Source organism: Thermobia domestica, chromosome 17 (assembly GCF_964235325.1).
Source record: "Thermobia domestica chromosome 17, izTheDome1.hap1.1, whole genome shotgun sequence".
NCBI classification, from domain to species: Eukaryota; Metazoa; Arthropoda; class Insecta; order Zygentoma; family Lepismatidae; genus Thermobia; species Thermobia domestica.
Genome location: NC_137470.1, coordinates 68,604,741 through 68,622,104, shown reverse-complemented (window position 1 = coordinate 68,622,104; position 17,364 = coordinate 68,604,741). Strand labels below are relative to the sequence as shown.

General features: G+C 38.3%; 1 protein-coding gene across 4 annotated transcripts in view; it reads left to right on the top strand.

Moving 5' to 3' along the window:
- The window catches only part of LOC145674687 (uncharacterized), a 1,315,729-nt gene that overhangs the window by 749,653 nt on the left and 548,712 nt on the right, over positions 1–17,364 (top strand). For all 4 annotated transcript variants that reach the window (XM_081744920.1, XM_081744917.1, XM_081744916.1 and 1 more), the window contains one exon: positions 1,676–1,894. In XM_081744920.1, the coding sequence (XP_081601046.1) occupies positions 1,676–1,894 (219 nt within the window). The remainder of the gene's footprint in view (positions 1–1,675; positions 1,895–17,364) is intronic.

Genomic DNA, 17,364 nt, shown 5'->3' with positions numbered 1-17,364 from the left:
AGATCATGAATAATTCTGATAATTTATATAATATTTATGGCCGAATATGTAATAAAACCTATATCAATAATATATATCATTCCTCAAAGTAACGAATACGGTAAACATTAAAAAATCAATAAACATACTACAACAGGGTGAAATAGCTATAAACTTCAGACACTACAAAATACATTTTATTTGCTCTTCCCGCCGGTCTAGTGGCTAGCACGTGTGCCTCAGGTGTATGTGGTCCCGGGTTCGATTCCCCGTGGGGGAGGTTAGGAATTTTAACTGTCATACCTATGTGGATGTTTTTGTGTTCGTGTTCTTGTCTTACTATTATTATTATTATTATTATTATTATTATTATTATTATTTAAAATACGAAGTTTCAAATCAGGCGATGCAATGTTTACGTAAACTAAATGATAATTTATTTGATAATATTTACTAGTCAATTATACATTTGTGAGGTTTTGCTTTGGGAAATTAAGTGCATACAACATTGAATAGTAAGAGTATTACAATAAAAATATATTATTAAAAATATTGATTAAGTAATTGGAGTTAAACATGCTTTCCAGTAGGAACTATATATAGAGAGGATTTACTTTAAAATGTGATGCAAACGAATATTCGAGTTTTAATCCGAATAGAAATCGATAACTTACACAAGGATATTTACTTCATTAGTTGTATAAATCTTTATGCTTATCGTATTATAATTCTATTTAAAATTATGATTTTTCCATTTCAAAACGTAGAAGGAGAAATAAATATAATATTCTATTTGTTAAGGAAACCTTTCAAACAATGATAATTTCAGGTCATGACCCGTCGGAGAATTTGAGACCCTGTCGACATAAATTTCCCCTTCGTGGCCATAAGTTATTTTCGATCATGCTCAAAGTAGACTAATAATGTTTTATCAGTTTTTTCTCATTCATATCTTGACCATTACCGGGGAGAATCTTCTGAAATCGTCAATGCTTATAATTACTTTTTAATTACAAATCAAATGATAATAATGACATATTGAACATACTTAATATTTTGTTCTCAGCTGTGGATTTTAGATTAGCAATTCATATAATGTTCGCTTCTAATCGAATTTGAGAGAAAAGTAATTTCCAAAGATTTATTCAAAGAAATGTTCTCAGTCCTCTGATGAAAATAGGAACACACTTTTAAGAAAAAAAAAAACAAAACGAATATTTTCTACAGGGTTTGAACACATAAACTTCTGATTGACAGACTAGTCACCCAAACCGCTCGACCAGTTCGTATGTCTTCAGTGACCTCTTTTGACTTTTGTGTTGTAAAGTGGTTTCCTGCTCCACACTTTTTTGTTTTGTTTATGTCGATACAACTATAAGTTTGTGGTGAATATTTGGACGTTACAGATCTTGCAATGCATAAAAGGGTTTTTCGTATAAATTACATTCAATTTTATGTCCTAATAACTTTTATACAACAGGTTGAATCTGTGAAATGATTGGGGTTGGAGTGATCGTAAATATTTTCATAGTTAGGAGCCTGGATATGCAAACCCGCTCAGCGTGGGGATTTACTTCTGTGAAATTTGGTACAAACTATACACTTATTATCCTCAGTATAGTCTTTTGGCCAGTTTGGAAGTTTGGCTTCTAACCATTAGTGTGCAGTGTAATACTAGATTTCCTTTGTTCCTCAGGCATAGGGATGGTGTTAAACTACGACCGAGCAGGCGCACGATTATGACTCTCGATAATGAGGGTACAGTTCAACTAATAGTGGTTGGTGCAACTCCAAAAGACAGTGGCATTTACTGCTGTACAGCCACCAATGAAGTTGGAAGAAGTGATATAAGTGCGAAAGTGACAGTTACTCCAGAGACAACTACTGCTCCTCAACTTGTTGGCCCAGAAAAACCGTAAGTAATTTCTTGTGATTTCTTATAATTTTAGAATTAACAGTTTATGACGTCATAACTCAGGAACATATATATATTCTCCATTGTCTTTAACTTATACACTAAAATCTAAAAAAGCAGGGCAAGCTTACGAGGGAAGTTCCGGAGAAAGCACTCGTCTGCAGAGAAACTAAACATGCCATTTAAGGGCCAATTCATGCTGATTGCAACAAGCTAATAAAATTCCTGTATGGTCGAGAATTTTTCGAGAGATTCAACGTTAAATGCACGATTTGCACACGATTGTACAACCATTTGATGTTTGGATTCCGACCAATCAAAGTTTATGCCAGAAGATTTGTACATAGTATGAAACGTCTTCATCCCGACGTTATGATGTAGCACTGAAATAATCAAATAAAGGGAGTGTCCATGCTAATGAATCAGTTCCGATCACCTCGATACATTGGAATGTTTCAGTTTGCGTTCCACAAGGAAGGTTGCCGACCAAATTGAACCTTTTGGATCACCTGTCGAATTTAACTTTTCGCTTTGGTTATGCGAACTATTGCCTTGACGGATGCAACGCAATTGCACATATAAATTGTTCATTGTGTAAGGAAGTCTTTTGCCTGCGTCATTTCTTCATAGAACAAAAGAACAATTTTCATCTCTAACCTATCATTATTGTGAACAGCATAATGACTAATTTTAACTAACAAACCCGTTAGTTATTGCCGACCAGTTGTTTCTGTTACCTCCGATAGATTTCAATTCGTATGTCAATATTCATTGCTAATAATGTACTAAACGCGTTTAAATGCGCATATACTCATTTTTTTTTTTCATATAAACTTCCAAGATGAATGTCTCGAACAGTTCTCAACCATAGAGGAATTTTATTAGCTTGTTGTGATCAGCATGAATTGGTCCTTGAAATGGCATGCTTAGTTTCTCTGCAGGCGAGTGTTTTCTCCCGAACTCCCCTTGTTAGCGAAGAGCCTGTTAGAGGTTCCTTAGAGTCGTATCCTAACTGCTGCTCTTTTGCGGAACAATGAGAAGATCACAAACTACCTTTTATCTTCATACACCTGTAGATCGAACTGCCAATAATTGATTTCTCTGCTGACTCCAATTCCTCCACAACTTCCGCACATGATGAAAAGTACGAATGTGTGCTAGGTTAAAATACACTCGCTTCTCATCACATACCACGGATACTCATTGCGCTTCCGCTATTCAAATTAAGAATAATGCTAACGTTTACACTGCAGTCGTTCTTGGATGATACGTACTGCACTGCACGAAATGCTGTACTTAAATTTCGATTAACACTAATTATTGGTTCTTAAGAAATTTTCTAACTACTATAGAGGTTGTACAATTATCAATCTCTCTTTTTAGGTGTTGAAAAATAAGATGTAATGGAATGAACTTAATTCTTGACAAATTCGAATATTATAGTATTTCAGGCTTGACTATATTTGGATCAACAATTTATTTACTTTTTTAAAAAAATATTCAAGTCGCCATTTTAATTATAGTATGATCACCATTTTTAAAGACACCTATTGACGTTTTTTCTGTGCTCTCAACTTACTTTTATCGTTTTTCCCATTGTGTCACTATTTTGATAGGCGTGCATGCTCTTTTTTTTATTATAATGAAAAAGATAAACTTATGCTAAGGTTCTCCTCAGATGAAACATGTCCACGAGGATAGAGGTGGTATTGAAGAACGATATCCAATAGTCTAAAAAATCTAAGATGGCACTCGTAGGCTTTTCTTTTAACAGGAATAACGCAAAAGCTGATAAATATATTACTGTGCGATATGTTATATATTCATTATCGAATACACTTGACTATAATATGTCACTCCTTATTCATAAAAAAATGAGTGCGACTTTCCAAGCAAAGATCACAACTTAGTACTTCAAACAAAAGGGCATCTCCACCCAATGCATTGTTGGCTCCCTATTTTCTTGACCGGTGAGTATCAGGGTCGATATGGGTATGTAGAGAATGCATGTCACGAATACGTTGGTTTCAGGGTCCTCAAGCCATCAGGGGGCCCCAAATCGTGAAATGGAACGTAGAGAACTGGCCCCACTCCAAACTATATGTGGGAGGACCTCCAAACCTTTCGTTACGCCATTGGTTGGTTGCGATGTCGCAAGAATTCAAAAAACCGATCAACGGTCCCGACACTGTTGTAGTCACTTCTCGGGTCACCGTGTGCTACTCAAGGAGCTTCCGGTGAAGATCTTTGGGTCTATCCTCATCTCCTGACTTTGCTGCGCATTCTATGCTGTCACATTAGCCATGATACCACAGAGATCCAGTAGGATCGTCACAAGAAGTGTCGAGAAACTGCTCAGTAGCACGGATTGTTTATTTGTGGGGGCTCGTATCTCCGGTGACCGACGAGCCCCTCGGGAATGTGGATATAGGGAAAATGAGCAGACACGCTAGTTTCCCGATATGGAAACCCCGATTTCACCTTTGAAATTTCTTCCAGTGCCAGAGCTCAAAACTGCCAGACACTGCTGATCGCTCCCGGCTATTTTAGTCAGCTGAGCTTGGTTTGGTTCCACTTGAAACTCATTATTGGGCTTGGTTGTGATACCCAGCAGACCCGTAGCTAGAAGTATGTTATGGGTGAGGCACATTCCAATTTGTCTCCTGAAACACACACATCTAAAAACCAAGCTTATCGAAATAGCCAAGAGCGATCAGCAGTGTCTGGCTGTTTTGGGTCGTGGCACTGTAACAACTTTAAATGCGACATCGGGGTTTGCATACTCAGAAACTAGCGTGTCTGCGCGTTCTCCACATATTGACGTTGCCCAAGGGCCCGTCGGTCACCGGCTATACGTAGCCCCACAAGTAAACAATCTGTTCATTTCTGGCCGGTTCTCGTCACTTCTTGTAAGGATCTTGCTGGATCTCTGTGATTTTATGGGTAATATGCGACATAAAATTACAAAAAAGTCAGGAGATAAGGATAGACACATGTATTTCCACCTAAAGCCTCTTCAGTGGCGCATGGTGATCCGAGAAGTGACTACAACACTGTCGGGACCTTCGACCAGTTTTTCGAATTCTGTTCCAACACACTTCACTTAGCGACATCGAGACCAACGTATTTGTGACCTACAGAGCTTACTGGTTCTCTGCATACACATATCGATCCTGGTACTCACCGGTCAAGAAAGTAGGGAGTTACTGGAGATGCCCTTTCTGCGCTAATTATACATACGGATTTGTAAAAGTCCTTATTTCATACTTAGTAGTCAGTAGTTAAATTAAAGTGAGTAGTTAAATTCTTCATAAATGTCACTTTTTCACACTGTCTCAGCTATTTCTGCTTGTTCTTCGCTTCTGTAAAATTAACTTTCAAACTTGATACATAAAGACTGTTTAAGCGAATTACGAATTCATAAATTGTGCAGCATTCAGCTGCCTTATGGAGTTCTGAGTGATCCTGCCAGTTACACTCTACAACGCAAAGATTCACAACATTGTCAACTGGCGACTAGCAACTAGCAACGGATTAGGTCCTTTTGCAAGCTAACAAACGGATGGTACGCGTAGCTATAATTGACTATGCGTGATCACATAATATCTTGCAATTTACTTGTGAAGTGTAAGATTTCCTCCTTCTCGTAAGACTGGATATATAGAAACAATAGGATCTTTGTCGAAACTGTTACACGCCTTAGCGAGAATGACGGATTTGTTCACTATTAGTAGATGCAAGTTTTTCGCAATGCGCAATAAAATGAAATGTGTCAAAATTAATTAATCTTCAGTTTCTTGACATTTTATGATATTCTATGTGTATTTTCATTGGTTTCCGCTGCGCGATAAAACGCGAAATTGGCAGTTTTGCGCGAAATTTCTAACAAAACGCTAAATAACGCGAAATTTAAGAAATACGTTTCCATTTATTTAAAAACGCTAGTTTTCCCCTGACGGAAGACTAGAACGTGGCATGAACGGTGCATTTTGGGTGATTAGGACACGCGTTATCACGCGACATCATTACAGCTGGATGGAGAGGATTTTCTTTCAGTTTGATTTGAAAACAAAAAAATAATTTTGTATAAGTGAAAATCACAATATCAAGTGAAATATTCAGTGTATTTTGTTTTTGGTAGTTAATGGTTTATTTCCGTAATGATCTATGAATAAAAGGAACAATATAAAAATGTTGGGGAATGCCTTTCTCACAAGAGTTGCAGAATTATAAACTTCATTTGGAAGATGCGACAAAACGCGAAATATGAAAAAATGAAAGACAACATTTTGAAATGCTTAGTGCGAAAAACTCGTGCCCCTAATTATTAGGAACAAATCTTAACTGCAATAAAGAAACATTAAGGTAGAAATAATGTGATAAAATACTGCAATTTGAAAAAGATAAAACACTACAATTGTAGCAATAAGGCAGCAAAAATTCTGGATCCTTATTATTGGCTCCTCGTCTTAACGACATAGCAACTAGTGCATAATAATGAGTATAAAGTAATGAACAATAATTGAAATTTAGTTGAAGATTATACGTTGGAAACTTTAAAAAAAACTGCTAGATATTATCATAGTCATCCGATTTAGCTATAAAAACAAGCAGGATCTACTGATTCATCTTAGTATGACATCTTTTTTTAAATTCAATTCATGGATAAAATTGACTTACCTACTGCTCTCATATTTTTCATCTTGACGTACCAACAGCTATGCCTACAAAAACAATAGTTAAATTCTTATGATAATACTGAAGAACGAACCAAATGTATACTTACCACAAATAACTTTATATTTCTTCACTGGTGGTTGTGGCAACATGACAAATCTCACAAGTATTTTAACGATTTTGTTATGCTATTAGTCTTTACATTAGAAACGTTTCTCTTCAATCTAATCCACCTATAGTTTGGAATTGTTGAAGGAATGGTCTTCAATAAACCCAATATACTAGAAACGCATTGCAATAAAAGAAGTCTATATGGTACGATCACTTCATTTACTACAAGTTTCCCCTACTACAACTGATACTTGAATACGATGAGTGAGAAATTATAGGTAGTGGATAGCTGACCAAATCCCGCGCCCGCTTCCGGTATGCGCTGGCCCGTAAACTACACCTGCGGTAGTACTGCGCATGCGAGTAATCCGCCGTAGTTCTAGTCAATTCGCCAGTAGATACAGTTACACTGGAACTCCAATTACCTGCTCCGTAGCAGCAACCTCTCCTACGACGTGTAACGGCGGATTGCTCATGCAACACTTCCCTCTAGTTATGACATCGATCTCCACGAACAGATTCTGTGTTAACTGCCGTCAAGAATTCCATTTCTCCTACTTTGGACCCATCATTACATCAGAGTTTGTCTGAGTATTCTTTATGTCTCCTTATTCGTTGTACACTCATGTCACTTTGCTGAAATATGGAGTTTTGGATGGCATTATTGTGATTAACTTTTCAAGATTATACATTCCCCACTTCACGGTCTCTCCTGTTTAAAATAACTCGTCTTCCGGTATATTTTTTCACGCTTTATTGCTCAATATAGTTGGGAGGTTAACGAGGGCATAATTATTGAATTTTTGAGACTTTGAACACGCAGCCTCTGAGGTTTATATAACAGCATACTAAAGTTCATGTCTCTCCCCGCTTACTTCGTCCAATAGGGAGGCCAATCCGATATACCTTCAACCACAGTAATGTGGCGATATAATTTGATGTTTCTGCATTTTTCTCGCATCTGGTTGCATTTTAAGCAGAAGGGTCGCTGAGAAAGTACTTCAATTATGAAGTGAAATATGTTATTAAAGCACGATTTGATCTGAACTTGTCTTAAAATAAAGAAAAAAGTAGAAAAAAAGTAATATATATTTACTCACATGTAAATGTATTTGTGAAATGCATGGGAATGTTAACTGTGGTATTTATGGGCTATTCTAGTTATTAGAACTTCGGTCGGTAACTTATTGTATTTTTGGTCTCTTTACAGCCATTTTATTAAAAGTACATGTGGCCTCCAAAATAGAAGTGAGGTACCATTTGATGTACACAATACAAATACAAATTCCAGTCATCCATACGCTCTACTCTCACACTCAGACGTATTAGATACACTTGATGAAAATGTTGAAGCCAGAGATTACTTTTGCGACTGTCGACTGGCAAGGAGTTCAGCTCCTGATATATGAGCGATACTACCTGTTTCGATGTGTCAGAGAATGCTACTGAGGATGGTAAATGATTTCCTTATAACACTTCCATACCAAGGTCTTGGAACGATGGTGACAGGATTACATCTATGGGAATACTCGTAGAACGAACTGCTACTTTCAAGATTGCTTTTTGTGTTGACAGGTGTGCAGGAAGAGCTCTCGGGTATGAATCTGCTAACATTTTTTGAGTAGATAATTGTGTGTATGTTACCCTCCACAATTTCTCAATACCACTGACAGACATTAAGTAGCCTACTATGATCCTACCGGGAGGGAAAAGTTTGATCTACTACCTGTAGAGTGAGCAAACTGCAACTGAGGAATGATGTAAGATTCCAGGAATCTGGATAACGATTTCTGATCCCAGTGCAAGGGGCAGATCTGTTCAGGAAAAGGAGTCAATCTCAAACTAAAATGGCGACTTGACACGCACGGTTGAATCCGGGGTGAGATACGTTGTATCTCGATTTCTTCGCGGAGCCTCTACGCAGAAGATGGCAGCCACTGAACGATAGAGATAGGCAGGACCGGGAACAATTAAGTTTTCATCGCGTTCGCCTGGGACTTCTGGATTTGGTTGGTCTCTGCCTAGTTGTGGTCAAAGGTGGGATTCGATATCAAGTGCCTTATAACGCTCGCGCGTCATACCTAAAGAGAGTGGAGGGGCCTTTCGACCAGTAGGATAGACTGGTAGGAATAAGAATTTTGGTCCGGCTGCGTAGTAAGCATATTCCAATCCCCGAGCAAAATCAAGGTCTAGAAACAAACCTTGAAAATGCACTTCGTGGATGAAGACACAATGAACCAATGACTGAGGAAATATGGGCTAGATGGTTTAACGGTACCAGCCCATTAGAAAGGCTCACGCCGCAGCTTGTCATTGGTGGGGGGTGAATCCGCGATGATAGACCATTACATCTCTCTAAGGCGTTCAGGTAGGCCATTAGGAGATGAAACCCTCCTAAACCAATGAGAACATTCAGTAGATCACCATTTTAATTAGAAATTTCAAGAATCTCGCGAGCTTTAAAATATACAGTGTTAAAAAATGATCTTTCCATCTTTGTTCGCGTATAAGTCAGAAATGGGGACAGCTAGAAATGTGCGGTTTGGGGTATAATGTTAATACAGACCTAAAGTTTTAATAGCCGTTTAACAGAGCACCATTAGTAGCACACAAGATATCTAACTGACATTCCAGTTCCGCCGGCATTCGGCCTAGCATGCCCTGCGTAACATGTTTAGCCGTTCCGCCGATGTGAACTGGCAGTTTTTTGCCGGTCCTGCACTGGTGTCTTTAGATCACATCGTTCACAAAGCCCGAAAGAAAAACACAAGTTGAATGATGTCCGGAGACCTTGGAGGCCAGTTCCTCCTCAACTAATCCAGCGACCTAGAAATGTGTCGTCCAAAGCCTTCCTAACGATAAGGAGGGGCACCGTCCTGCTGCAGAAGGACGTCAGGTTTCAGGTGTTTCACCTGTGGAAATCAAACTCTTCCAATATGTCCAGGTAAACAGTCACAGTGATGCATGTCTTTGCAAAGAAAAAAGATCCCACCACATGGTAATGAAGCAGACTACACCATGCGTTTACCTTTAGACTGTCGCGCACAATTTCCCGACATACGTGGAAGCTTCTCCGAGCCCCATATCCACACATTGTGTTGATTTACCATCCCGGACACATGAAAGCACGCCTCGTCTGAAAACATCACCTTTGGCAGAAAGTCAGGTCCTCTTCGATCTGAATCAGAACCTCAAATACAAATGCTTTCTGCTGTGGCCTGTCATCAGCTTACAGTGCACGCAGCAGCTGCAAATTTTAGACTTGCAGTAGTAGTATTTGCAACGCCTGATCTCAATTTTGTGTCCGTGAGTCCCTACTCCAGGAGCCAGAGTCCATGCATAGGTCCCATGTCGAGGGCTGCATAGGACCACCCAGGGGTACATAGAATCACAATGGGTATCTCGACTCATCTCAAGATAAGGGTGTAAAGACCTCTAAAATTTGGAAGTTCATCTCGTTGCGTTTCATGGGTATAAAGTAACCCAAAATTTACAAATTAGAGGATTTGAACTATGTTATGCTCTTTGATGAGGCCTTATATGACTATATGGGTGTGTACAGCGTTCAGAACACGGTACATTAGTGCTGCCCTGTTAAGTTTGGAAGGGTACTATAAAAACAGCGAAAATTCAAAATTTTGGAGTTTTTTTACTCATGTTATTCTCTTTGATGAGGTCTTATTACCTCATATGATTACGTACAGAGGTGAAGACAGGAGTACATTTATGTACCCCGGAGGAGTATGTATAGGCCACCTTAAATTTTCTCTTTCCCTTTAAAGAGTATAAAATTATCAAAATATTAATTTCGTAAATTTTGACCTGCATTGTTCTCTTTGATGAAGTCTTATTACCTAATATGATTGAGTACGTGGTCCAGGACAGGTGTGCACTAACATTCTCTCCTGGAAATGGTTGTAAGTCCATCCATTTTGGACATTGCCAAATTTTAATTGCTGCCATGGTAGTATAGGACTATAATTTGTTCTTCGTGATCTATCTCATTTTCTGAAATTGTCAAAATTGAAGGCTATTAACCTCAAGGATCCTCTTGAATTATGGTTTATTACGTTATGGACAGGAATACATTAATACACTTCACTAAAATTTCGAGAGGCGTGTATCGGTTCACACTTAAATTTTGGAAATTAGCAAGTTTTAAAATTTGATATGGTAACGGAGAACCATGATTCATCTCATTCCCTAAAACTGACAAAAAAAATGTAAGATTATGCCAGGGTCCTCCTCTTTAATGTTAGTTTATTACGTTATAAATAAGCATAGAACATGAGTATATTTTTGCATCTTCTAAAATGTCGGGAGGGGTGTAGTTTCACCTCAAGCACTAAATTTGGAAATTGCCATAGTATAAGACCTTGACAAAATTTAGACGATTCATGTTTTATGGGTACAAATGACTTTTGGGAGGTAATAAGGTTAAGACCATTTGCCACTTTAACATGTGTATTCGACACTAAACGGTAAGTTCCGTGAGTATGAACAGGATAGAATGTCCCTGAGTTCGATTTCATGTGCGAACAGTTCTCACAATAGCTTCATGTCTCTTATAGCCATGGCGTTGAAAAGGAACGCAATCAGTTAATTTCTTTAGGTTTGTGTTGTTCTACTGTCATATATATTATTACATTTATGCATCTTATTTTACTGTTTTGTTTTTCTTGTACGACTTTCATATAAATTACTTCACTTCTTTCTGTTTGACCTGCTGACATCATAGGATTCTTGTAATGCAGTGCTAAGTGTTTTGTTAGTCAAAGGCATTTAAACATATAAAGAATGACACAAATATAATCTTATTGTTTAGCTCGCTGTATTTAGAGGTGAAATTCGTACTAAACATTAATGAATCCTATTAGTTTGTTTAAATTTTTTGTTTGTTGTCAGAGACCTACGTCCAAACCTAGTAGTGTTCATATATTTTGGATTCCACGTTGAGCTGCAACTCAGCGCCTTAGTTACACTACAATCTAAAACTACAACAGTCAATCACTAACAATGGTTGCGCAAATTTTCAGTATTGCCAACACTAAAATATTTTTCGTCACAATGAATCGATTCACCTGGTCGGAGCTTTTATATGTTTTCCTGATGAAAAAAATTCGTTTTGATTTTTTCAGTGTGAAAACATATTTTTCTTACACAAAACATTTTTGTGGAAAATTTTGAAAATTCTGAAAGGAAATTTTTTCATTGAAGAAAACTTTAGTAAAGAAAAAAGTTTTGAAATTTTCTGAATTAAAACATTTGAACCATTTTCGTAAAACGATTCCAGAAAATAGTATTTGGAAGCTTTAGTGCTTATAATTTTTTTTACCGGTAAACTATGATTCAGAAAGAGAAATTGAGTTGATTTTTAGTTTAACGTACTTTCAGCAGCGAGACTATATAAGACAGGACTTACTGATCAACCTGTAATGCGAACCACATGAGCTCCCGCCGGGAATCGAACCCGGGTCTCCCACGCCAAAGGCGCGTACGCTAACCGCTTTTTTTTCATTATTTTTAAATACTTTATTGTACTCTTATTTAGCCAATTACATCAGAAAGGATTAACAAAGAAAATTGTACTGTGAGCATCCAATTATACCAACAAAAAAAATACAATAGACACTTCAATAAACTGCTGCTAGAAAATTAGCAAACTTTTGTTTACGAATTGAAAGTGCTAGAGTTTGCATACGGAACAATAATTGATTGACATACAAAGTCACATTATTATTAAAATCATTACATAAAAGAATATCGATAGTTTGGGACGTGATCCATAAAATTGCGTTATGTTTAGTGCTGGGATAAAATTGATAATCCGGAAGCAGCATGAATGACGTACAGTGAATATTAGAAGGAGTTGTTCTGCAGATACGGGCAATGATTTTTTGATTATGAAACCATATAGCTGTGTTTCGTGAGCAGCTTTCGAGCCGGTGTTGGAGAGTATCGAGAACATAACAAATACCGCAGAAAGAAATATTACAGATACCCAATTCATAAAGTCTCCCGTTAGTAGGATATATATTATGAACAACACTGTACCAAAGAGATTGCATGGCAGGAGACAATACCGGAGTATGAATGTTTTCCCAGATTTTCTTCCAGTGTGTCATTGGGTAATGTTCTACAATACGGGGAACCGAAGTTGTGGTGCCATGATAATGATTATATAATTGTCTAACAGAAAGATCTTCAAGGTGACTCCGTGCGATAAGCGAGTAACTAATATCAAGAAATACGTCCTTGAGGTATGGCACAAGGGAAATCCAAGGTTGTATATGCAGGGGAGCTTGTAACTCAATATGACGTAGTGGTACACATAACGCCTTGCTGGAAAAGGATTCGGAGTAGGAGCATAATGTTTGGGAGACGCGATGAATCAGCAGCGAATAGCTCTGAAATTTAATGTCTTTAAGGCCAAGGCCACCATCACGTTTTGATAAACACGCAGTCTCGTGACTTACCCTTAGGCAGTGATTATGCCACAGCAGTTGCCCTGTGTGTTTTCGTATGATACTTAGGTATTTCTTCGGCAAGGAAAAAAAATGAGTCAGAAACCAAAGACGACTAAAAATAAAAACATTTAAAAGGTATACACTGCCTGCAAGACTTACCTGCCGGACTTTACTTTGGTGTATGAGAGCAACCAAAGTACAGGTTATGGTATGAAAATTGTAGTCTATAGTATCTGCTATGCGACGTTGCCAAGTTACGCCTAAGATTTTGATGCGATCAGTAAAGGGGAACGTAGACAAATACACGTGTTGGTCAGCCGGATTTATACACATCAGGCGTGACTTTTGTTTATTGAGAATAGCACCTGAAACGCACTCATAGTTCGATATGAGAAGTTCAACACGTGACAGTTCCTGTGGACTGGTAATGAAACAATGTATATCGTCTATAAATGCTTGTAATTTTAAGGATGTTGCACCAATCTGTATACCTTGAATGTGTTGTTCCAGTGTTAAAAGAAAGGGAACAAGAACCAAGCTATATAGAATGGAAGACAGGGGGCAACCTTGTGCAATACCTCGACGTACATTGATAGGATATGTAAGTGCACCATTAACCTTTAATCTTACATATCGTTGAGTATAAAGAAATTTAATCAAATTAACCCTTTCAGACCTGATTTTTTGTTTACTCTCCGTTGTTATTGTTATTTTGAATTATTATTCTTTATGACTTAACAAATGAAATACATTCTTGTACAACCGTCAATTCGTTTGCGGATGTCATATTTAGAGAATTATGGACGAAACATTTTGCGTGCAGTAGGGTTGAAATACGTATGTAAAATAAAAATGGGATTAATCGAACACATCATTGTGATCTATATAGTTTAGAAACTCAAAATACATCACTAATACAAAAGGAGAATTTATTGCAAATAGTTAATTTCGCCAAGAATAAAACAGCCTACGTGGCTGAGCTTTGTCCATTGTGATAGCCCCTGCAAGTAGTCTACAAGAAATGTGCATTGCTTCCTGACAACAGATTAAAACACCACAGAAATAGTGGCAAGTGATTTAGAAAAGTTCAAAGAATTCTGACATAAAAACCCAGCCATTTAGAATCCTCCAGAGTAATTATATTAAGCTTAAAACTTAATGTACACAAATGTGACCACCAGGTCTGAAAGGGTTAAGAAAACTGTCTCCAAAACCATAGTTTTCAAGTACCTTAAACATGTAATCATGTGACAATCTGTCAAATGCCTTATGAAAATCAAGCGCCAATAAAGCGACCTGCGGAGAACTTGTTTTCTGACACCAATGAATACCTTCTCGTATATTACTTAGTGCTAAATACGTAGGTTTTGTATGTTTTAAACCATACTGATCATTGTGTAAGACTTGATTCAGAAACGGTTCTAAACGAGAGGCAAAGCAACGGGATAAAATTTTCTGGTCAACATTAAGGAGGATAATCGGTCTAAAATTATCAAAGTCATGCGCACCTGCATGTTTAGGTACAAGTACCATTATGCCAGCGGTAAAGGAAGAGATGCACGTGGGCGTGAGTCGGAGTTCGTTATACATTTCTGTGAGAAAAGGCGTAAGAATGCTGTGAAATTGGCGGTAAAATTCTAGTGTAAGACCATCGGGTCCCGGAGATTTATTTAACTTCCCCGCAAAAATAGCTTGCTTGACTTCTCTTTCTGTAAAGGGGGCATTGAATATGTTACGAGCCTCCGGGGTGAAAGTACCGGTCGGACGCTCGAAGCAAGGGTCGGAAGATTGGGTTGGAGCGGGGAAATATAGGTTCTGGTATGCATCGTACAAAGCTGGGATTACCTGATCATGCTCGTGAACTACACCGTTAGGAAAGGAGACCTTGGAAATAAGGTTTTGTTTACCTCTGCGCCTTTCACAGATAACTGTATGTAAAGAGGGAACTTCATGCTGAAGCATCGTTGTTTTGCCTCTCGTGAAAAAACCTTGATTTTTTTTTCGATGTAAAGTGAGTAGGAGTGCCTTAATTTCCTTAATACGAGGGAGTACGTCTACTCCTTGAGCAAGTTCTTCATAGTAGTCACATAATAAGTGATGGTAATAATTATATTGCTCTTTAAGAAGAGAGGATTTGTCTTTGCAGTGCTGTTTACAGATAGACCGAAAGGACGGTTTAATGTGATGTAACCACCATGAAAACAAACTTTTCTTGTGAGATTTAAAGTGCATTAAATAGTTCCACCTATTGGTAATTAGCAACTGTAGATCCTCGTCAGGTAAAATGCTGTTATTGAGTGACCAAACAAAGGATGATTTTAAGTACTTACGGATGGGTAGATCAATGGTACAAACCACAGCACAGTGATCAGAAAAGCATACCGGTTGAACGTTTATGGAGCGCACAAAATTAATTAAAGTGGTACTGACATAGATCCTATCCAAACGTGAGGATCCATTTCGTCGAAAAAAGTGTGCCCTGGGGTGTTACCTTTATAATGACGCCATACGTCAACTAACTTAAAGTCTTGAATCAATTTACGTAATGTAGAAGAAGTATTGTAACCAAAACTTGAGTCTATAGGATCTAACACTGCATTGTAGTCTCCTACACAAATCAAATCTCTGGTACCAGAATGTAACTCCATTGGAACGTCAGTGAGATAGAAGGAGTTTCGCTCAGCACGTTTGTTATTCCCGGACGGCGAATATAAATTACAAAAGTGTATGCTTTCATAATTGGCTGCGATAATACGTCCTGACGGAAATTTTGAGAAAGCAGTTAATGAGATATCTTTGTGATATATAATAGCTGTTACAGAACCAGTTTCGGAAGGATTGACTTCCCACAAATGATTAAAAAGAAAGGAGAAATTGTCAATATTGCATTCTTGAAGGAAAATTATATCCAGAGACGACTGGTTGATGTAATCGGCTAGCGCTTTTTGCTTGGCGAGACTAGAAATGCCGTTGACATTAAGAGTGGCTATACGCGTGGCATACATATTTAATGGCCACAGAAAAATAAAAAGACACCAAAAAAAGCACGACACAAAGAAATGACACAATACACTTGGAAAAACAAAGACGGGGGGCAACACTCGCACACATTCCCGTTCTATACTGGAAGGTGATATGATCACTTGTCCGAAGAGGTAGCACTATCATTTTCCTTAGCACTTGCTTCACTATGATGGGGATCTACTCGTGACCTCGTGAAACCAGACACACAATTGTTGTTTACGGGGGGAACACTCTTAGTTTTCTGAAGTTTATTGGCTCTACTGGATGTATCACGAGGGGAAGACTGAGATCGACCTTTGCGACGTCTCTTCTCGGGTAGAGAGGGAAGCTGGGATGCTTCTGTAGATGGTGAATCTCTATCGAAAGAATCCGTCACTTCCTGGTGAGAGTCATCAATGCCCACTAACGGTGGGGTACTTACCGTGATTTCAGGTAGCATATCCATCTCCGATGCGGAAGATGCTGAAACAGTAATGCTCTGTTGTGGAACATCCGAACTATTAGGCGCTATGGTAGTGGAACTGGAAGAGTCACTCTGCTTTGAATTAGAAGCAAGGGTCTGCTGGGAGGCAATAGCAGGAGATCTGGTGTGAGGTGCAGCTGTAGAACTAGGGGGGACACCAAGCGGACAAGTGGATTCAGTTTCATTGAGTGCCTTAGCAAAAGGACTTGCAGCAGTTGCAGTTGAAGGTGGAAGGTTCTCCTGTAAAGTTGGAGGACGTTTCTCACTTAACACAGGAAAACTAGTAAACGAATGAACGTTCGGTTGAGTATCCACTTTATTCAAATTGCCGGGCATGGGAAGGGCTCTGGAAGGTGAGACACTGGATACTGAAGCTGGTACGGTTGGAGGGAGACGACGCTTGTACATTCCATCAGAAAATGATTTGGTGAGTCACAAATGGCGCAGGTTTTAACTTGACCTCCATACGTTAACCACAAACGTAAACCACAGATAGTCACATAAGAAGGTATGGGGCGCTTAATGCTCATACGTATTATCTTTCTCCCAGTCCTTACTTCATAGATGTGTCCAGTAGAATACATTTCGTCTGCAATTGACTTAATTTCACCGTACTGAGAAAGCACACGAGAAATATGATGATCTTCCAACTCGGTGGGTACCAAATGTAAACGGACAGTCATAATATTGGAACTGGCAGAATCGATTAAAATGTTATAAGTACCAAG